The sequence below is a fragment of the Ornithodoros turicata genome, chromosome 5 (genome assembly GCF_037126465.1).
Source record: "Ornithodoros turicata isolate Travis chromosome 5, ASM3712646v1, whole genome shotgun sequence".
NCBI lineage: Eukaryota > Metazoa > Arthropoda > Arachnida > Ixodida > Argasidae > Ornithodoros > Ornithodoros turicata.
The window spans coordinates 57,962,150-57,984,987 of NC_088205.1; the positions used below are offsets into that span (position 1 = coordinate 57,962,150).

The 22,838-nt window shown below is 43.1% G+C and overlaps 1 protein-coding gene across 2 annotated transcripts; it reads left to right on the plus strand.

Annotated features, from left to right (window-relative positions):
- The first annotated feature begins 123 nt into the window (after positions 1-123).
- On the plus strand, positions 124-20,841 carry LOC135394502 (arfaptin-2-like). Of its 2 annotated transcripts, none has more exons than XM_064625271.1 (7): positions 124-283; positions 1,271-1,514; positions 3,622-3,779; positions 10,625-10,780; positions 13,388-13,750; positions 17,102-17,209; positions 19,575-20,841. In XM_064625271.1, the coding sequence occupies exons 2-7, from the start codon at positions 1,292-1,294 to the stop codon at positions 19,605-19,607; spliced, it is 1,041 nt and encodes a 346-aa protein (XP_064481341.1). In that variant the 5' UTR covers positions 124-283; positions 1,271-1,291; the 3' UTR covers positions 19,608-20,841. The 2 variants fall into 2 exon arrangements, with proteins under 2 accessions (XP_064481341.1, XP_064481340.1); XM_064625270.1 differs by having other exon boundaries at positions 20,220-20,841.
- Positions 20,842-22,838: the final 1,997 nt, after the last annotated feature.

Below are 22,838 nucleotides of genomic sequence, written 5' to 3' on the forward strand. Positions count from 1 at the left end.
CCAGGATACAGGCTCTAAAAAATAATGTAAAAAATAGCATATACCATTTGGTCCCGCATATTGGCAACTGGCAACAATCTATCACTAAAACATCGCGCCATGTAGCGTCTAAACAGAGAGTGATGATGACGGAAGTGACGTTTTGCGTCAGCGTTCTCTCTGCGCTTGTGGCTGTTGCTCAGGATGTAACGGGCTGCGCGTTTGGCATAATATATTTAATTTAAATGGCTTCATTGCCTAGCTGCAGTTGGACGTAGCTACGAATATCAGAGAAGATATTCAGGTAAATATCTGTTGAAGCTACAGCAAAATAATAAAGGGATAAAGATCACCGTTGTCGTGCAAACGTAGTCAGGTGCAGTGTACCGGTGTACACCTGTGCAGTTTGATTAAAATTGAGCCAAATTTACCTTATTTGCACAACACAGTACTCTTTCTCAGTTAAAGAGCATATGATATGGGCTGAAAACGGACTAACACTTGGATTTGTTGCTGTACATTTTGCGTTGGGCGTGCCATCATCTGGTGTTTTGGTGTTTGAATGTGAGGGGATTTCTCGATTTTGCGAAATTTGCAGTGGTATGTTGAATACCCACCAGCAGTTGGTCTCTGGGGCAAGGTGCATGTTAGAGATAAACTCTGAGGATTACTCAAACCGGAACGTAGAACTGATGTCTGAACTTCGAATCTGATCAGTCATTTCACGTATACTTACCATGGCATGGAGTTCTGTAGAAATTGGGGCAACCCATAGAACCCCATAGGAGCGTACAGTCATTTTTTTTATATTTTGGACACGGCCCTGAGCAGGGAACGTCAACGCTTTTAACGCATTGGCTTAGGACCCAATTTACTCGAGATCCGACCTTGTTTAACAGGCTTCTTTTTCCAGCGTGGTAGGATTTAACTAAGAAGTTCTGCCACTCGTAAAGCATAAGCGCTGAAGGAGAGGCTTATAAATCATTATTACCTGTATCAATACTCCAAACCAAAGCTAATTGTAGTTATATTTACTATATGTTGCAGTATCTTAGTCATTCGTTTCTCATTCTGATAATGTTGAGTAAGTCGTTGACTTAGTTTCGCTTAAGGTGTTTATCATTTTGTCAACTGTACTTTACTGATAACACACACTCTTCTGCTTGCCAAGTTCAAAGCTGACTGTGTGCACTTGTAAGTTAGAGTAGCAAAACAGTTGTGTTGAATATGGAGAAAATGGGCTACTACAGTCGTTATGAAGATGGTGTTGAAGCTGTCCCATCGTTTTCAGGACTTCCCGTGAGTCTTGGTAATGAGTAGTGGGTCCGCAAGCGGAGGCGATAGCGGGGAGTTTGAAGAGGACTTGCGCAAAGCCTTGGACGAGGCACCATCACTCAACGAAAGTTGTGAGGCAGTCCACTCCGGAGCTGTTGCTCACCATACAGAGGGCAGAATGGCACCTCCATCCCAGCACAGAGCAGCTGTGCCGCCTTCCTCGCTTCCCACAACTAACCAATGGGCAGCTCAGCCGCCTGGTAAGTGTGCTGTTGAACATAATAAGGTCCGACTTTTCTGAGTTACCCTGGATTTCACCGGAGATAGTTGTGGCAAAATCCTGACCAAACTTGATGCCCCCACATTTTGCAACCCACAGAGTGTCGAACTGAAAATTTTATCGGTTCGGTTACGATTCAGCTCCAGGGTGACATATGTACTGGTTCAAACCCGTTCCAGAAAACAGAAACTGGTTCTGAGATTTGAAAGACTGGCATGTTGGTATGGGTCCATATTCCGAAAAGGGGAAGAGCACAAAGAAGAAAAAAAAAAAGAATGGAGGTCAAGCTTGTTCGTGTCGTTTGCATTTTTTTGTGCTCTTTCCCTTTGTGGAATAGAAACTGGTTCGTTGTGCAAAACAATTTTTTTTAATGTTCTGGTGTAGCAACATGCACAATAATGACAACGATAAGCTTTAGGTTTCTTTTCACTGTTCGTTTATAGTTACAGGAGTGCACATAATGGAATGCCTGTAATAGAAAACATAGGCACGACTTGACACAACCGCCATACCGCAGAACCGCCATAGTTCTGCAAGTTATAGATGGCTAAGGTATAAACAATTGAACTTCTGGTACATGCAATTTGGCAATTGCATGAATTACATGAATTGTAATTGGCTGGTACTTCTTGTTGACTTCTGGTACGCCACTTTGAAACGGTGAACCTCATCTGGTCGCGTAAAAGCTTCTGGTACACGCATGACTTCTTCTGGTACAGGAACTTGTGGTACACGACTTCTGGTACACGCATGCTGAGGTGGCCTAGCCCCACGCTATATTGGATAATACCTTTAGTTCTCTGCCGCCCTCGAAGATCTTGAAAGTCCAAGAAAGGCCAAATCTTTTGATCAGATATGCATGAACCGCTTCTAGCAAACCAAGGTACTGAAGGAAGCCAAACGCAAAAACGGAACAAAAGGCGCAAACGTGCAGAAACTACTGTAAACATATTTTTATTCGTGATGCATTACTTTTCGTGAATCGCGCATTCAGTCACCTGCGAAGTTATTCGCGCATATTTAATTTCGCGTTTGCAGGGCTGTTTCCTTTCGGGGGATAAATGTCAAGCTGTGTTCGCTAGTAAAATTTTTCGCGATTTTTTAGCAGTCGCGAAATTCGCGAAAATTGATACATCACGAATAAAAATATGTTTACATAAACGCAAAATGCAGCACTCAGCATGACCCTGAATGGCGCACTCACACCTAAAAAAAAAGGCTGTTATGGCATCTACAAAATGTTGAAAGGGCTACAGTTCAATAGAGTCTATAAAAAAGGCAGGCAACCCCGAAAATGTCGTATTTAGGCATTTATAGGCAAATGCCTAAAATTCCGTTCCCTGGAAATCATAAATAAGCCATAAAAATGAGGTGAGAATAACATTGAAACAGATCAGAGGTCCCCAGAGAGGCAGTTTCAATGTTTCTGAACCATTATTTGAACCAGTAATCAAAATTTCTCGAATCGGTCCAGTTCTAGTTCAGGTCCAAAATGGCGGCAGCAGTAGTATTGGTTCAGTCCTGCTCTGTCTCAGCCAAGAAATAATGGTTATTTTTGTATTTTGATTCAGTAAGGTAACTCTAATCCCAGAAGATTATGGATAAACAATAATGCCTGTTTTTTTTATCCTCCTTTTCCAATCCCTTGTGTACATATTTGAAAAAGAAGAATTTTAATACAAACTGAATAGGTTTATGTATGTGCTGAAGGATTTGCCGTTACAGGAAAGCAGTCTCAAACTACTAAACACATGTTTGGGATTGGCTGTGGGCAACAAAGTTCAAAATTTCAATATTTGTTGATTGTGGCAACACAGTATTGCCAAGCTGCAGTTTTTGCTACCCTTTATCAAAGGTCCTTACTTCCACTTTTCAAGTCTTGGAATCAATAAGGATCACATGAAAGTTGATAGCAATTTTGATTATTCAGGAGCTCCTGCATCAGTGCAACTGACAGGTTTTTACTGCATTAATGTGCTTGTGTGGAAAGACAGGAAATGACTTACCTTCCTCATTTCTGCTCAGTATATCTTATAGGAAATAATTTCCAGTTGAATCAGTTTCCATTTCTCTCCCTCACTGTGCAGCAAACACAAACATTCCGTTGACAAGCCCAAGCCCAGTACAGAACGGAGGCGACTCTCGGGTCACCAAGCCATCGCAGTCAAAGATCGATTACCTGAAACAGTGGAGCGTATCCACCTACAAGTGCACACGACAAATGCTGTCAGAAAAGCTGGGGAAGGTATGCCTTTCACGAATCTGTTACCTACAAGCTCTGCTAGCACTGTCACACAAGCTTTTTGATGGTGCTTGAAATGAATGACGATCAAACTGAATGGTAATCGGAAGCCGCTACACAGCTACTTTGAATTACCATTGACTCCATTACCAATTATCCCAATTACCATTCGATTACCATTGGAATTACCAAGGACCAATTACCATTGGTCCTCCAACGGATGGAGGTTCGTGAAGCTGTCAAGGGTCCTCGAGAGCTGCTGCTGGCAACCTCGTGGTTGGCAAAAGCAAGTGCTAAACAAATGCACCCATCAAGCATTTAAGAAGTGCTATGAAAAGTCATGAAGCTTCAGTGTAACAGTTACGATGGTTGTTACATGGCATGGCTGGCATTTGCAAATGTACTTACACAGTGTTGACATCACGCGTAGTTGTACAAAAATGCAGACACTCGAGCCCGTTTATTACAATCTTCGATATAACGATAACTCCGATATTACGATCAAATTGCTGGTTCCCGTCGGCTCACCCATTGAAGTACATGTAAACAAGACATCAATATAATGATCGCCGCGAAAGCGCTTGCTCGCGTATAATGATCAGTATTCTCCCAGCGGCCTGTAAAATATGTGAAAATTGAAAAGCAAGATTGCGCCTTTTCACGGAAAACAAATTACGGTGGCATTTTTAAGAGGCATTTCCTTCGCCTCCGTGCGCGCTAAAGTGAGAACGCAGTGCGTTTATCCACGCATGACTGCCGGGGATTAGATGCGCTCGTTGCAAGGCGCACGACTTCGAAAGTGCGGAAGGGGCTCGTGAGAAGTAGAGGAGGTTGTTCCCTCTCCACATCTTTCTCTCGCCCTCAAGTTTTATTTTGTGTTGCTGCGTTCTACGACGGTGTCTGCGGTTCCGAGACGCTTTTTGACAAGGAAAGACATGACATGACCCGAAGTTGCACGTGCTCAACTGATTTTGTACTGGTGCAAAACCTCATTGCAAGGTACTGTGGCTTCCAAAATGTGTGTTGGCAGACAGTTGCGTGTCGCCACCCAAACACGCATCGATGGATTATCCGTGGGGGAGGCGCGTTCTGATGGACAATGCAGCTCCGACAGTGAGAATTATGATGACTATGGCGCTGGACGACAAGCAATGGACGAAGTTGTCGATCTCAAAAGGTGCAGAGCCTCACGTGGTATCGGCGGTTATGTTGTCCTCGGGAAAATCTTTCGACACAAAGCTGTGTCAATTTAGAGTTAGATAAAATGCGTACTGTAGTTACTCGCATAGTTTGCGCACTTCTTCTCCCCAAAAAAGTCGGATACGTTGGGGGTGCGCAAATTGCGCGGGAACGTTGGTTACAATATTCAAAGAACACAAAATTTCAAAATTTTATTATGCTGGTCATATAGGCTCTCGGTAGAGCCGATATTGACGTTATGACCACATTGCGCAAGTGCGAAAGAGGTACCCAAATACCGCGCAAACGCCGACGGTCGGGAGGCAAAATGCCGGCCCACTACCATTCTTATACCGGTGAAATGCGTCGAGGCGCTGCTGAAAACGCCGCTAGTTGCACTTGACAACTGAAAGCACGTTATGCTCGTCAACTTTGTCATGTTGTGCTGTAAGGTTTGTCATAGTGTGTTTGTCCAGCGTTTCTTTTCACGTCTTTTAGTTCAAGTGACAGTATCGTCCATCGTGTCAGTGGGCCATCACGTGAAAGTGTGCGCAATCAAACAAAAGCACCACAATAACTTCAGAAGCACAGACGGCGTTGCGAAAAGCAATAGCCCCTGTCGCTGAGACGTGCGTGCCAGATATCCGCACGCGAAAAAGCAGGTGTGCAAATTATGGAATGGCGCAAAATATGTGAGTAAATACGGTAGTTCTACTTGTGCCGATCTACTTCGTTAGCGCTATCCCGAGCGACGATTTCGCGAAAGCTCGTTTTTAAAGATACTCTGATATAATGATCAGATTTCGCGTTCCCATCAATATTGTTACAAATGGGCTCGATTGTATTAAATTAGTGGTGACGTATAAAGAACAATTAAAACACTATTAAATTTCCAAAAGCTTTTTGTTAGCACATTTTCCGTCACTATAGACACCTTTTCTTTGCTATAACTCATACAGACATTGCATAAGGATGTGTGTAGCGCTTTCTGACATGCAATGTGTCTACCTCTCAGGAAGTATTGGATCTACCAATGTGGCATCGGATAGCGACATTGGTGCTCGAAATGTTCAATGGCTGTTTCCTTCAATAGTCATTCAGATACCCATGTGATAGCAGTATAAAATCATGAAACATGAGTTACATGCGCAGCTCTCTGCATCTCTGCAACCAATTTGTTAAGACAAACCAGCCTAAGGATGAATGGCATCGGATATAACAACAGGCACAGGAGCGGTGCTCTAGGGTCATTCTGCTACAAAATATACATTTGTGTTTTTTATTTTTTATTTTTGTATTTTTTGTTTTCAGGACAGATGTTTAAAAAGGCTATTACAGCAATGTGAATTTCGTTTTCGCAGGTGGGTTATACGGCCAGGCGGACATCCTGTAGGGCAGCATATGTAACTACTGGACGAGTAATTAGCTAAAATTAATTAACTTACTAATTAGACATTTTCTGCAAAATGTGAGATAGCAGAATTGGAGCCAGTCATTATTCAAATCCATCATCCTTAATAAACACCCTGAGAAGCGAACGTACTTCGAGATATAAATTGCCAAATTGCTGAAAGAGCGACAGGCAATCCACTTGAGAGTGTCATGTGCTTTCGAGCGATGGAGCGGATTGGACTAGGCGCTAATCTGCAGGCCAGATAGACCGCTGTCCGAACCAGATAAGGTGAATGTCGCGTCGTCTCTGCGCTCGAAAAGCGTGTAGTTCTAGTTTCGACTCATTTGCATAGCGAAATTTGACAATTTATATCCCAAAGTATGTTCGCTTCACAGGGTGTTTGATGAGGACGGTGGATCTGAATAATGACTGGCTCCAATTCTGCTATCTCGCATTTCCTAGAAAACATCTAATTAATAAGTTAATTAATGCTTTACCTAATTAGTCGTCCAGTATTAGCATACGCTGTCCCACAGGAAGTCCGCCTGGTTGTATAAGCCACCTGCGAAAACTAGATTCACATTGCTCTAATAGCCTTTCTATTAAAAAGAAAAGAAAAAAAGAACACCCTGTCTTGATCAGGTTGAAGTTGTTAGGTGCGTCTAATGCAGACTGCATGATAGCTTGTCAATAAAACCGTTTCAACTCCATTCTGACTGCCTCCTTTGCAGACTTGTCAGTGTTTTTACGTTTTGCTAAAATAAATACATGCTCTATTGGTACTGGATCGGCAGCAAGTACTATGTGGAAGACTGCAGTCATCCCTTTATGTGTCTGGGAGGCTTCAAATGATACACTTGTGAGTGGTTCTTTTTTTTTTTTTTTTTTATAAATATTCATACCACAAAGTTCAACTGATGAAGGTGGTGTGCAACCCGTAACAGTGCCGTACAGCATCTTGTGCCAGAGAACGCGCAATGATCTTTGGGGTGACAGTGGTGCTGGGCTGACATTTTGTGTGATTGACCCACTGCTATGATGCTGGAGGTTGAGGGCGCAGCACAAAGGAGTGTAATTGACGGTAGGCTTGAAAGCATATGCCTCAGCTCCATGAGGGTATTCATGGTTCCCACTGGTCCTTGAAACCCTCGAATACCCCAGAATTTGAAAATGCCATTTTCAAGGTCTGCAAAACCTGGAATTTTTTTCAGTGCTTGAAAACCCTTGGTTTTGTATCTTTTTCTTGTTCTAATGGAGCTGCTTGTGCAAATTACGCTTTTCCAAAGTCAGAACTGTAGCTTTGAATCTACAGGAGTTGGCACTCTTTATTGCAGTAGGAATCATCAGCAAGAAATGAGTGGCAGCCTATATTCTATTCATAAATTTTTCTTTTTGTACTATGATCTTTAAAATTCAGTAGTTGTCAGACCCATCTGTGAACTGATATTGTGCAGTCCCCATGTATTGTCTCATGTGATACCTGTAGCTTACAAATATTTCCATAAATTTTTTGGGGTCCTGGTCATAAACTGTGAAAATTTACATCCCAGACAAAGTGACGTCTGAACCTGAAAAGTTCCTCAAAAACTCTTGAATTTTTGTTCCAAAATTCGGTGGGAACCGTGGGTATTAGCAGGATCTCTAGTCTAGTTCTAGACCCAAAAGCCTGGTGTTACACAAAAGTATTGATGTTTCATTGCCTTTCCAATTGCTGTGTTGCTTAACCTGAAATAGAATTGTAATAAGAGTATCAAAGTCTGTGTCAGGTCCCAGCAAACTCGCATGGTTTGATGGCTAATTTCAGAACAGAACATTTGCCGAGGATATCGCTGCCTTCAGACCTTATGAACTATGACAGTCAACTGAACAATTAAGACCAATCTGCCTTCTGTATGAGAACTTTCTTGGAAATGGTCACGTATGGCAGGCGAATGGAATGAACCTAGTCAGGTGTTGAGAATTGACGTCTCATGCTAACTTATCTTGGTGCTTATTCTTAGTGGTCATGCAAACTTTTCCAGGACTCTCAAAGATGAACACAATAATGAGCGACTGCTAAGGTATCAACCGATTATGTGACATTAGCCACTGTTTTTTTTTTTTTTTTCATAGTATGCAGTGCTTGGCACAAATACTTCAGGTTCTTCGTTTTCGGGTTAAACCCGATTTTTCATGATAGTTCCCCCGAACAAGTTTTCGAGAATTCGGGTAAGACCCGATATCTACCCGCAATCCTCGCGGTCATTCAACTTGTCGTTCTAGCTAAACTGTCGGAAAAGTGAATCATAATATCAGCAAAGAGAGCTATTTGTGACAACCTGTTTGCCCTCCTTTTATAATCCCCTCCTGCAGGAGTGAAAGAGGAGCTTTTGTGGAGCTCGGGCAAGTGTTTGAATGCCACAGCCATTCACTGCCCTAGTTCCGAGCGGAAATATAAAGATTCTTGTTTCTCGTCCAAGTGTTACAGCAATGGCTTGTTTCATATGCCTTTCATTTCACCCAGAAATTCACTGATGGGCAGTAATACTATACAGTAATAATATTTTGTATTATAATACTAATACATAATACTTCCTAGAAATCAGTATTATAATACAGATACAAATACGTTTCAAATACTGTATGAGTATTATAATACATAATACTAATAATTCTGTGTATTACACGAGTAATACTTGTAATACTGTACATTGGATACTTAACTTGGGGAGAAAGAAAGAAAAAGAACAGAAGAAATATATACAGTTTGTGCGTTACTTATCGAGACAATCATTCCCGAATGACATTTTATTCACGCTTACATTTTTGCACATTGCCTGATATTTCCGAATACGATCAGATAGCGCTGATCAATTCGATCGCAGTGAACAACTTGCTCTCACTGTGGCAGAGCCCTGATTTCATCCAGTCTGGACGATAAAATGTAGGCCCTTCAAAAGCCTGTGACTGTCCATAGTGCAACCACGTACAGGGGTGACTCACTGCACTGGACGCACTTTTTCATACGAAAAAGAGCTCGCCCTGATATGACTCATCCTTCGGATGCTGAACTGGAAGGAATGCGAGGAAACGTCCAGTAACCTCTGGCCCCAAAGCCACTGGCTTTGGGATAATTTGGGGCAGGGGAACACTGTAATAGGAGCCTTGTTCGTGTTCAAATGTTGTGGGACACGAAAAATTACTGATAAAGTGCACCAGTGACACTTTGCAGGTCAAACTTACGACATTTGGGAAAGTATTACACCGTCAGAAGTATTATAATACATAACACAAATACTCAAAAGTATTAGAGTAATAGTATTATGATACAAAGTATTACTATTACTGCCCACCCCTGCCGATGACATACCAAACAGAGATCGTACCACCCGATTTCTCCCCGAATTCTCGTGTGTAAATAGCACCCGATTTTTACCCCCCGAATTTGGAAAATCATAAAACCTGAAAACGAAGAACCCTAAATATACTGAACTGATATGAACTGTTTTTGAGTACTACTTAGTAATGCTGGCAGCCGAAATTTGTGAAAACCAGGAAGTCGCATGTGAACATTATGCATGTGCAAGCCAGTCCGACCGAAACCTTGCAGCTCAAACTGTGGCTGGTTCACGGCAGCACTAATTAAAATGCCTCTACATTTTTGTTTCCACGCGCACAACAGCATGGTGCAATATTGCACGTGGTACTAACAACCCAAGCAACGCAGCTGAATGTGAAACGTTCATCTACATGCACAGAGGTGCCTGTATATAACTTCCAACTCAGTGGTGTCATGGGTATAATTTCCGTGGCACAGCATCAGTACTGTGAGGGTACGGCGTTTGGGTATGCGCATACCCTGTTCTAGCTGTATTGCAGAATGCCCACCTTCTTCATAGTCGTCTTCAAGTTGAACGCTGACAATGATTGAGGCATTCAGAATGCATGCTGAGTTCTACAGATGAGTGCTTAGTTCTAGCACACAAATCTGTAATCATGGGAAAGAAACTTAATGTAAAGAACAGAACGTACTAGCATTAACAAATTATGTACATTCATGTACACTATTAGGTACACCACATTGTAGCTGTATAATGTGTAGATCCATGAATGTAGTGGTCCATGTCTGAGGTTACATATTTGTAATGTTTGGGCCAGGCATTATAGATGTACTCTAAAATATGAGCATGTGTTCTGCATAGAAATCTTTGTACGTACATGATCCAGTAAACTGTGTGTTTCATTTTGGCAGTGTTGTTCCAAAAGCGAGCTAATTGTTGCACGGTATCATCTTCAGGGTACAAGGACAGTGGACGCGGAATTGGAAGCTCAGATTGAGTCCCTGCGAGAAACGCAGGGCAAGTACCTTGGTGTGCTTCGGATGGCCAGAGCCCTGGCATCCCACTTTCATCATGTTGTGCAGACCCAGGGTGCACTCGCTGAAGCTTTCCAGGTATGCACTAAAGTAACCTGCCTCTGTAAAGAACAAAGCAATGAAACAACAATGAACTATTCAGCTTTGTACGTGGGGATTGCATTTTCAACTCACACTTGGCAATATACAGTAGAATCTCGATGATACGAATCTCGTGGGCAACGGAAAATATTCGTATCACCCGAAATTTGTATCAAACGAAATCAACCACATATATAGATTGATGCAAGAAGATAGACAGTGGCTGTTCATTTTCCATTGCTCTCGGTGAAAGTGGTCGGTCGTAATGCTCTCGCGTCTTCGTTTTTGGCCAACGTTGCAGAAATCTGCGAGATGTTTCAAAAGGCCCAGGTACTGTAAAGCGAGCTTCACCTAAAGCATGCATGCACGCGATAGGTGAAGCAGACTTGCGGAGTGGTGATGCCTGTCAAAGTCTCTCTTATGTTTCCAGAAGTTGTCCTGATATGTTATCCCTATGCTGATATGTTCCCTCCACGTATTCTGGTCACACTTTTCCTAAACCAGTGCGGCAGCGCACAGCTTCGTGGCTTATTGTTGTGAGGACAAGGGGGTAAAAAGATCAAACAGACAGATGATGAGGTTGAGAGCCCTCTAGTCGCTTTGATCTCTCCTCCTCCACGACCTGAGGGAGAGCCATTGCTTGCATTGCATAACATGAGGTAAGGCAGTTCCTGGTGAGGATCCCTCCCTCCCTCCCCCACTCCCTCAAAAGGAGGCGGAGCATGACTGGCACGTGCATGTCACAGGAGAACGACCTCTGTCGCCTCCTGGGCTCATTCGTATCATCCGTAAAGGCAAGGTAACACATACCTATCATTCGAACTGTAATACATGGGAAGAATTGGCAATCGGGCCGGGACCAGAACAGAATTCGTATCATCCTGAAATTTGTATCATCCGTGATCATATCATCGAGATTCTACTACTATTTCAAATAAGGTACAGTTCTGGTAATGATGGTCTTATAAAGTATAAAATGTTGGCCACTTTTCCTGAACTATGCGTGGGCTAACAATTGACACTCGCTGTCTATTAGTGTGTCAAGTGTATTTTGCTTAAAGCCCCTAGTTTCAAGTGAAATTTTGCAGAATTAATAATTTTTCACAGAACAAGCTCTCTTTCGCAGAACTGCGCAGAAATGGTATTTTGCACTTTTTTCTTTGTAATTACGTGGGTTTGTGTGGGTAGGGTGTGTTTGTGTGGTAATTATGTGGGGCCAATTTCCTTCGAAAACTACAACAATAACAAAAAAAAAAAAAACAGAGCCAAAGGGGACACGCTCAGTTAAATTGACTCCTGCTACAGAGCGCAGGCCATGGTTACGTTTCCGTTGTGCAAGGTTGCAAAACTCGGGTACACTAAGTGTCATTTGTTGACAGTGGGCCAATCACGATCTAGAAGACGCACATGCAGCTGCTTGGGCGCATCCAACTCACTCGGTGGCGGGCTGGCGGCATGCATCTAAGCAAGGAAACTGCGAAAGATCGCGCTGGATAGTTTAAGGTCGTAGGCTTTTATGCAGATGGCAGAATACCTGGGTTGAATCAGGTTCAGTTTAACCTGATTACACCCAAATTATTGAATAAGAATATAACCCGATACTTATCCCCCCTATGTTGCTGAAAAATATAACCCAAAAAAGTCACGCCGTAGTTACGACGTATTCGGTACTCAGTTGCCGAATATATTTGCTTTGAAGGGAAGCAACATATCCGTGCAAGCAAGCCAGGGAAGCAGCATGTGTCATCTTTACCTCTCCTCTTTCTCACCTTCCCTTTCCCATCCCCTTCGTGCACCGAGCTGCTAATTCTGAGCAGTCTGACGGTACTTTCTTAAAGTTTTCCCCTCCTACCCCCGATGATCACTTGGTAAAATGTCTGCTTACTGATCCCAGTGTTGCTTGTTCGAACTCTGTCAAGCATGCCGCAACTTGCTGGCAGATGCCTAGGCATGTCATCCTTCTTGAGTGACTTGAAGTACGGGTGATGTATGCTGAGATTTTTTAACACACTTTAAAAGGAGCCCCGAGGTGGACAAAATTGATCCACAGAATCACCGCCATGGCATCGCGTATGATCATAGTTCTCCGGTGCTGTAATGCCACATATTATCACTGTCAGCACTGACAGATTAATCAAGTATCTAGAGATATTCAATCAAGAATCACTTGAAGGCGTGGACATCATTTCATGGTTTCACTTCTTGTCTCCAACAATAGCTTGTTTATGGGTGCTTGTGGCGCTTGTGCATGACCTCATCAGTGGTGCGCACGCGTAAACTCTGTCTCCTGCGCGCGCTGAGGCACGCCTTCAGCAAAGGCGAAGGGAAAGAAGAAAAAGACGAAGGCGAATATGTATGAAAAATCGAACCGTACCCGCGAAAAAGTGTCCGAATTTTCGGATGTCAAAATAGATTGGCTCAATGGGGCATCTGATAAAGCCACAACTTTTGTCCTAAATATTGGAAAGTCCGAATTTTTGGAGTCCGAAAAATCGGTCGGCGACTGTACATATATATGTGCCGGCGCAGGGGCAATAGAGAAACCAATAAAAATGCTGTGTGTTTACATATTCACTGACTCGTCTCTTCTTGTTCACATCTTAGGACCTGGCCCACCGTAGCCCGCCCTTACAGGAGGAATTCCGTCATAATGCCGAAGCACAGAGAGCGCTGAGCCGCAATGGAGAAGTCCTCTTGGGGGCGCTCAACTTCTTTGTTTCCTCCCTGGCCACTTTGTGCCACAAGACGATCGACGATACCCTACTCACTGTACGTCACTACGAAAATGCGCGCCTCGAATACGACGCCTATCGGACTGACCTGGAGGAGCTCACTCAGAGCACACAGGGCAATGCCATGTCCTCCAAGCTGGACGAGGCGCAGCGAAACTTTAGCCTTCACAAGGAAAAGTATGAGAAGCTCAAAGCAGACGTCACCATTAAAATCAAGTTCCTAGAGGAAAACAAGGCAAGGCGCAACTTTTTACTGCTTGCCGTATTGATGTTTCTCCAAAGCGGTACATTATGGGAGCGGTACAGGTGGTACGACACAGAGTAACATTATTACCTCAGCTCACAGCACTTGCATACAGACCACACATGTTCAGGCCCTTACCCTCGTGTAGTAGGCATGCCCTTAGCCAGCTTCTGTCTTTGATGGGTCTAATAACATGGGTGTGGCCCTGCTTCCGGGCCATCTCGGGTGTGACTTTATGACTGCACCGAATGGCATGATGCGGGTGGCTTGACATTTCCGTAGTCCTGCCACGCGTGCACTGCAAGACAACTACATGATGTTGTATGTTGTGCCATTCATTGTGTGGGTAGGGATGAACGAAAAATACATCCTCCGCCTTTCACGAGTAGCCAATAGATGGCAGCACTGTCCCATGACAAGTACCATATTTACTCGCATAATTTATGCGCTTTTTCTCCTAAGAAATGTCTGAAAAGTTGTCGGTGCGCAGATTGGGCTGGAACGTTCGTAACGATATTGAAACGGAGCCAAAATTTTAGTATGTCTGTTACATAGGCTCCCAGTGGAGCTGATACTGACGTTATCAGCTGCATTGTGCATGCGCGAAAGAAGTCCTTACATATGGTGCAATCGACGACGCTCGGGACCACAAAAATGTTGGGACCACTACCGCTCATCCTACCAGTGAAATATGGCTAAAACGCTGTGGCGCTGCTATGAGACACCGCTAGTAGCACTGACACACGAAAGAACGCTATGTTCGCCAAATTTGTCATGTTGTGCTGTAATATGGCTGTAAGTTCACAGCATGTGTGTCCCACGTTTCTTTCCACGTTTGTTTTGTAGTTCGAGTGACGGTATCGTCCATCGCGTCAGTGTACGGTCGCAAATCAAGCCACAGCACTGCAGTAACTTAAGTAGCACTGATGGCATTGCGAAAACTGCTTGGTAAGCGAAAAACAATCGCTGTGGCCGCTGAGATGCACAAAAATGCGGGTGCGCAAATTATGCGATTTTTTATTTTCTTTGCTTTTTTTGTACCAAAGTAGGGGCGCACAAATTATGCGATGGCACAAATATGCACAAGTGGTACGAAAAGAAGTCAAGTAGATTCTCTCTGAAGGAGAAAGGGAAACCACTGCTGGAGCTTTGTCATTGCAATTTAAGTAACTTGCCGTAATCAAGCTCTTGACAGAAGAAGTTATCCCTCCAATAGGAGCTCTGAGAAGGATGCAAGGTTCTTATGCACGTTATGAACATTCTTATGCAAGAATGAACGTGCTGGTGTGAGAATGGTGCATTCTGGGGCTCCAAAGATGGCAAGGTGTGAACATCTGAGCAACAACAACAACAATAGAAAAAGCAACCATTCCACCTGAGCTGCTTCACAAACTACAGTGCAGTCTTTGTTAGTTCAAACTTGACGGAAATCGAAGATTTGTTTGCATAAAGTGCAGTTTGAACTAAAGAGAGCTGCCCTGAATGATGGATAATGATGTGTTGGCAGCACATGCTAGCTGCATCGGAGACTCATCATGGCTCGCTGTAGGTCTTGCCTCACGTTCCCAGTCACGCGATGGCGGAAATATAATAACTAATAAGGTGATTCTTTCCAAAATTTCACGCCCGTTTATTACGATTTTCGATAAACGATAACTCAGATATTACGATTGAATTGCTGGTTGCTGTCAGCTCACCTATTGAATTACATGTAAGCAAGACTTCAATATAACGAGATCGTCATAAAAGCGTTTGCTCACATATATAGTGATCAGAATTCTCCCAGCGACCGGAAAAACGTGTGAAAATCGACACGCAAGATTCAGTGTTTAAATTGCAAACAAATAAAGTTGGCATTATCGAGAGCCTTAGCCTCTATGAGCGTTATAGTGAGAATGTGGTGCATTTATCCGTGCATAGCTGACGGAGCTGTGCGCGTTACGAGGCACGCGACTTCGAACGGGCCCGTGAAATGCAGAAGAGGTTGCTCCTCCCCCACATTGTTCTCTCATCCTGAAGTCTTCTTCTGGCTTGCTGCGTGCTACGATGGCGTCTGCAGTTCTTGGATGTGTTTTGATGAGAAAAGGCACGTGATCGACTTGAAGTTGCACGTGCTCGATGGATTCTGTACCAGTGCAAAATCTTGTTGCGAAGTACTGTGCCTTCCAAAATGTGAGTTGGCATGTCACCACCCAAAAATGCGTCGATTACTTACCTGTAGACGAAGCGTGTTTAAATGTGCAATGCAGTTCCAATAGTGAGAAAGATGGCGACTATGCACTGGCTGACGAGCAATGGACGAAGTCGTCGATCTCACAAGGTGCGGAGCCACCTGTGATATCGGCAGTTATGTTGTCCTTCAAAAAGCTCCGACACAAGGCTGCGTCAATTTAGAGCTAGATAAAATGATCTTGTGCTCTCAACAAACGTGCATGTTCAGCGGCATTCTACTTGTACTGTTCTACTTCGTTGATGCGATCCTGACCAGCGATTTTGTGAAAGCTCATATATAAATTATATATGAGCTTTCACAAAATCGCCAGGCAGGCACATTATATAATATAATGATAACTCTGATATAATGATCGGATTTCGCGTTCCCGTCAATGAACTGGCTCGACTGTATTTATAGACACGCATCAAAACAGCTGGGGGCAGAATATGATCTCATACGCACTTGTGTTTGTTTCTTCAGCTACGACTCTATAACCGTCGTTTGCGTCATTTTCCAACCCATTCGTGAACCCTGCGAACACAAATATCACCAACCCGATCCAAGAGAATATCAAATTGGTGCCTTTTGGCAGAGTGGAAATTAGGATTACAAGCCCCGGGATACATACTTGTACAAAAAGTAGGAGTGCAGCATGCAGCCCTGGTGCACGAGAGAGCTTTCAGTCTCGCGGGTGAAAACAGACCCCTTTCCTCAACTGCCGCTCTGCATCTCATCTGCCTAATACTGAGGCGCACATATTCTTTTTTCGTTCTTCCATTTTGTGGTTGTATTTGGTGCTACACATGGTAAACTAAAAAGTATGGCTGCAACTAACATAGAACAGTCGACAGGTTGAGGGGCACTTGTCAGCAGCCAATAAAAGTGCTCAGATGAGCTGATGTCATACACGCGAAAAGGAGCAGGGAGGGTTTGCAGCCTCTGCACGCTTTCTTGTGACCTAATTTTCCCAGGAAATATGCATTTCCCTAAATATATTGTGTGACTTCCTGAAAATGGTATGCTCACATGACATGGTAAAAAAATACATGTTTGAGATGCCCCCCACGCTCCTCTAAGAATGCGCAAACTGGAATTAAGCTTTTATTCCCCTTCCTCATTGCTTACAGGTGAAGGTGATGCACAAGCAACTGCTGCTGTTCCACAATGCAGTGGCGGCATACTTCTCCGGCAACCAGGCCTCTCTGGAGGCCACCCTACGCCAGTTCAACATCAAGGTGAAGAATCCAAATGCAACGGCTCCTTCCTGGCTGGAGCAGTGAAAGACTCTCCCCCACCCCCTCCCCCATTCACAAGCACAATGCTGAGTAGCAAAGAGCAAAACATATATTATCCCAAACTCCTTCAACATTTCAACATTTTGCTCCAGTCCCACAATAGGAAGAAAAGTTGTCAGGATCTGGTAATGGCAGGAAGTCAGTTTGGTCCCAGGACACTGCTGTCCTTTTACCTCCAGAAATGCTCTGTAAAATGAGGCTGTAGTGGATAACTTGCAAATTTTGTGTGCCTTGCAATTGGGAGTACCGGTTCTTTGGAGCACTGGTGTCGTGCGAGGTCAACATGCTTCACTTTCTCGTAAACAATAAGGGCTTGCGTACGGCACTTCCTAAAGAAGCAGCTTTGCCAGCCAGCGGTGTTGGCAGTCAAAATTAATGCAAGTTCAAATCAGGAAAAGTAATTTGACTGTTCATGGTAAATGATTACCAGTTTTGCATTACTTAATCTTTCAAGTGGCATAGACAAAACCGTCCACATCTTTTGCGGATAGCAGTCAGCTTGTGTCACTTGAGCAGCTGTTTCATTCGCACTTGTCTCAGTTATAGAGGTCTGTTTATGGAAGCACGCATGCTACAATTTGAGAGCCGCTGTTCAATTTGAGTCATGCTTTGATGACAGTGATCACGAGTGACAGTGGCATGATCACTATACACTGCGCAAAGAAAAGACCTAAACCTAAACCAAGACCTGTCACGTTGAAATACTTGTTCAGGTGACTCATGGTGATCTTCCTTGGCGAGATTGTTCTGATGTTTATGTTTAGATTGACGGACATTTGATCCATTGACTGGAAATTGAGGTGAAAACAATATTGGGGTAAACCCACGAATATAGATTAATCTCCAAGTACTGACCAATTACACCAACTTTTCTAATCTTAGCGAAACATTCTTGTTTCTCCATAATTGCATTTGTTGTAAAACTACAAAAATTTTGACCTGTGTGGGAGTTCTCCGTCTTTATTACGCAAACCAGCAGAAAGTGAAAGATGGTTAGCTTTCAATGTCAAAGGCTCCAGTGTAAAGTTTTAAGCATTCATCATGTGCATTACTGGGTTCATGTTGATCCTCTGATTATACAGCACCATGAGCAAGGTTCCCTTCTTTATGACCGCTAATTGTCTTTTTCTTTTTTTGTTTGCTGTCTGAAGCAGTCTGATGAGACAGGGGCTGTGTACTGTAAGACATGTTTCAAAAAGGGCTCTGCATACATTTCTTGCACAGTGATACCCAGTGTTATAGAGGTATGGAACGGATTGCTGTATGTTCCAAAAGCTTATGCGAGTTGAAGTTGCATTTGCATTGAACATGAAAAAGAACTTCGTTGCATTGTCAGGACAGAGCAGTTGAAACCAAAGCTCTTCACCTAAAAGGGACATATTTTTCTATGTCCTATTATCTCCGACCCATCTTGGTACTTTGAGACTGAGCACAATACGTGTAATGCGAATACGTGTCCTACGGATCATGTTGTGATCAGAATATGCCCAGTAAAGAAACATCACCAGGATTAAAACCACATTGCCATCCTGACAGTAGCATATTGTAAGGATAATTCCAGCTTCAACTTGTAGCATGTCCCTCCCTTTAGTACCTTTGTGCTCGGCATGCACAGCATGGAGTACTTCATAGTTCATGATCCTACGAACTAAAAGAGTACACATGTAATGGTGCTATCATGTTGGTACACTGATAAGAATGAACTCATGTAGTTATTGGCACGTCACCATTATTGGCAGTAATACCTAACAATCAAAGCTTATGCATGTTACGACATGCTGTCAATTTATTTACAATTGCTTTCTCAGTATAGAAACTTTGTGCGTCGACAGTTTTGTGTCACTTGCCCTATGCTGCGGGCAATTCGGCCATGTAAGCACACGTGAAGGGGGAAATGTAACCTACTGGGGCATGCGAAATATTGGACTCCTGTCCACATGCAGTGTGATGTAAGATATCGTAATGATGCTACTGGCAGTGGTGGTTTCTAACTGTTGCTACACCAAAATATATGTGCGGCCCAGCTAAGTAAAACTTTGCACGAGTTCCTTGTCCTGGTAACCTATGTGCAGCTTACGTGCTACACATGGTGCACGCAGAAGCTGCAAAGTTGAAAGCACAGCACCCTTAACGTTCACAGGTCTGTTCAACACTTTTGTAATGTCTGTAGTCTATATGCCTCACGAGCAGCATTGGCCACACACAAAAGAATTATCATTTGCCTCAAGAACTTATTATTTTCTTTGCTTTCTTCCAAAATCTGTTACATTTAGTTTTTCAAAGGGTCTAATCTTATGTCTTACAGAATGACGTTTGGGGTGGACTTAACCGAACGTAAAGAGTCAAGACAAAGACACGAGCCCCCCTCCACCCACTACACAGAAGTCGAGAACAGTCACAGCTGTGCTAAAAGTTGCTGACAAAAGACACGCCTTTTCCTTGGTTTTGTTGTGTTTTCAGTCGCTCCACTTTGTAGTGCACACATTAGAGATGTCATACATTCCGTAGGTACTTACAATGTCACAATAGTACTTACATCATGTACATCACAGATTTGGACACAACAAGTGATTCTGAGCTCTGCAATGCATGGCAATGTGTGCGGACACTGGAAGCATGTCCGTTTGCAGTATCTGCTGACTGTTTAGCTATTGCTTTTACCTACATATCCTCAGTTCTACAGAATAGTGTTGCCACATGTGTTTCATAAAGCGCTGGTGCCATTTAATGTTTTGGTCTGCACTATAAATGCCTAAATGTATTTCCTCCATATTTTTAGTATACATGTGCACCAGAAAAATTACGCATTTGTGAGGGTATGTAGTTGGAAGTAAATGCACTGTCCTTTTTGTTCCATTTTGCTATTTATGTTTATGAGAGGCTTACGACATACTAACACCCAACAGCAAATAGTGTCAGAGGAAAACTTTGCATCTTTGTTTTCATGCAGGCTGTTCCCACTCGCAGCAAGCTAACTGATGCTGCATTAAGGTGCCTCTCAAAGCGCCGCCAAGTAGTGCACGCGGACCTTTGATGGGAAACTGTTGTGTCGGGCAAAAAGGCTGCCATAATGTTCTAGTCACACCTGAACTCTCTTCCGCTGTACATAGCTTCGCCGTGCACTTTTGCGATTGTATGTTTTTGAAACATTGTATCTTAGTCGTACTTAGGAAGTACTTTGAGTGCTGTCAAGTAAAAAGATTGTGTGAGAAAAAAAAAACGGAAGTGTTAGCACAAAGGTTGGTCACGAGGATGCTAGCAAACATTCCCCACGTTCAGTGCATGTGGTGGACCAGGATAAAGACACTTGTACGTCGGGGATGTGTCACGGTTGACACATAGCGAGATTTGGTTTTTGTGAACAATACAATGTCTGCAGGGAAGTAGAAAAATTGGGTTGGCTTAGCTGATCCTAACCATAAACTTGCACATCATGTAAAATGACACTTCATAATATAGTGGAGTGTGTTCAGTTGTCTATGATAGCATGGAGGTAATCCTTCGTTAAAGTAGTTCTGCTATAAGCTTCTGTGTTTGACTGCATTGAGATTAAAGGTTTTGTGAAATTCTAATTGGTGTTGGTGGTAGTTACAAGTACCACGGTATCCAGGACAAGACAATGCCAGAACGTGGAATACTAACACAAGCATCGTCAAAGTACTCAAGCATGCAAGGCTGCATCTTGCAAGGAACACGATTTCATATACAGGGTGTCTCAGAAAACGTGTCATTGAATTATAATAAAAAACTACACCTAGAATCACTCAGTCAACGGCATTCGTTCTTACTAGGTTTTTGCCGCCACCTGATGTGAATGTCATCTAACTTAAGTTCTATTATGTCAGGTTATATAAACTGACCTCGAAAATTTGCCAAGGAGAGGTTGCTTATTTACTCCACCAATGTGAAGCACGTGCAGAATTTACTTAAGTTCATCATAATTGACACTGATATTGAGGAGCTATCCCATCAGAAAAAATAGCCAAACATCACACGTTCGGAGCACCCAGAGCCTAGCGCTCGAGTACTTTTTGCGCGCCTTCCTTGTCAGTTGACCTTAGTCCTTGTAGTCGTCAGCCCTTGACAAAAGGAGGTTGTTAAACTCGGCCCACACAGGGATAGTGGAAAGAGATAAGACAGGCATGGCTTATCGTATCTGGCTTCCTCTGGGATCATGTCTTCCCTCTCCAAATTTCAAGAACTGACTTTTTCTACTATCCCTCTGTGGGGTGGGTTTACTAACCTCCTTTTGTTGGACTGACAATGAAGGCGCTCAAAAAGTCGAGCGCTGTGGAGCAGTAAAATTGGTGGGTATATCTGGCAGACAAGCAAATTTTTTAGTCATTTCAGATGAACTGCGAGATGCCCAGCGGCTGTGCTGATTGTGCAGTGCTTAGCGTTATCCAGTGCCTCTATGGCTGACTTTGGCAAGTTAATTTTCTGGGATTTTTGTTTTACACAAAGTGGGGATGATTCAAATCATGGGTGTAGAAGCTGGTTAAACCAAGTTTAACCCTACAGCACCCTAATCGAGACCAGGCACTGATGCTAGGTGGGGTCCGGATGGCCTGACTCCCTCTTATTTTCTGTCCAACATGCTCTACGAGGCTAGACACACCTCCCAGAAAAATCCTGGGTCGGCCCCTGATCATGACACAGAATCAAGGATAAGTACCATACTGATGATGATAATAATAATAAATGGGAGTACCTTTACACGTAAGGTGAGTTGGCCTATTTGTGTGGCGACAACATGCTGCATGTACTGCAGGGTAGGACTGCAGATAATTTCGACCTGAGAGAGTTGTGACAGAGACGATGCTTTCGCACATTTCAGAAAAATAAAACGAAGAGAGACGTGACTAAAAGGTTCTCAAAGGTGCTTTCTCGAAAAGCAGGCATGGTGCGAGTGTCTTGCTTGGGGGCGTCACATACTTTACATCATAATGTGAATAATGTTACAAAAGTCAATCTAGAGTACAGCTTGATTATGGTAACAAATATATGTGTTGAGGTACCTTCCGTTTTTGCAACATGAATGCACAGTAGTTGCTACTGCTACTTGGCTGAATACTGCAAAGTGCAAGTTTACTTCAGCTTGAACAATAATAGGTGCTTCCTGACTCTGATAGTAACTTGTTGCTTTTCTTGCTGCTTGTGTGTAATTTGTGAAATTGTTAGGAAACATTTAATTCCGAGAACTGTATGTGTCCATGGAGAGGGGTTGCACTTCTTTCCACACCCACAACCTTGGCAACATCACAAGCCACAATGTGTAAAATTGTTATTTGTCGAATATGTTCCTATGCATGTTCATATATGTTAGCATTCGATGCATCTGCCTTGAAGTCATCTTTTTATTACATACTGGTCTTTTGTTAGACATGATTTTGAACATTATAAGTTGAGATGATGATGTTTGCCTTCTATTACCTAAATAGGGTTGGCGATACGGCAGAAACAAAATGGTGCAACTTTTATGTTGTAAACTCCGTTACAAAGCTGCCAGAGTAACATGCTCTTTCCTTTCTGTGTAACTTTCACAAACACTTCCCTGTATTCTACGTAC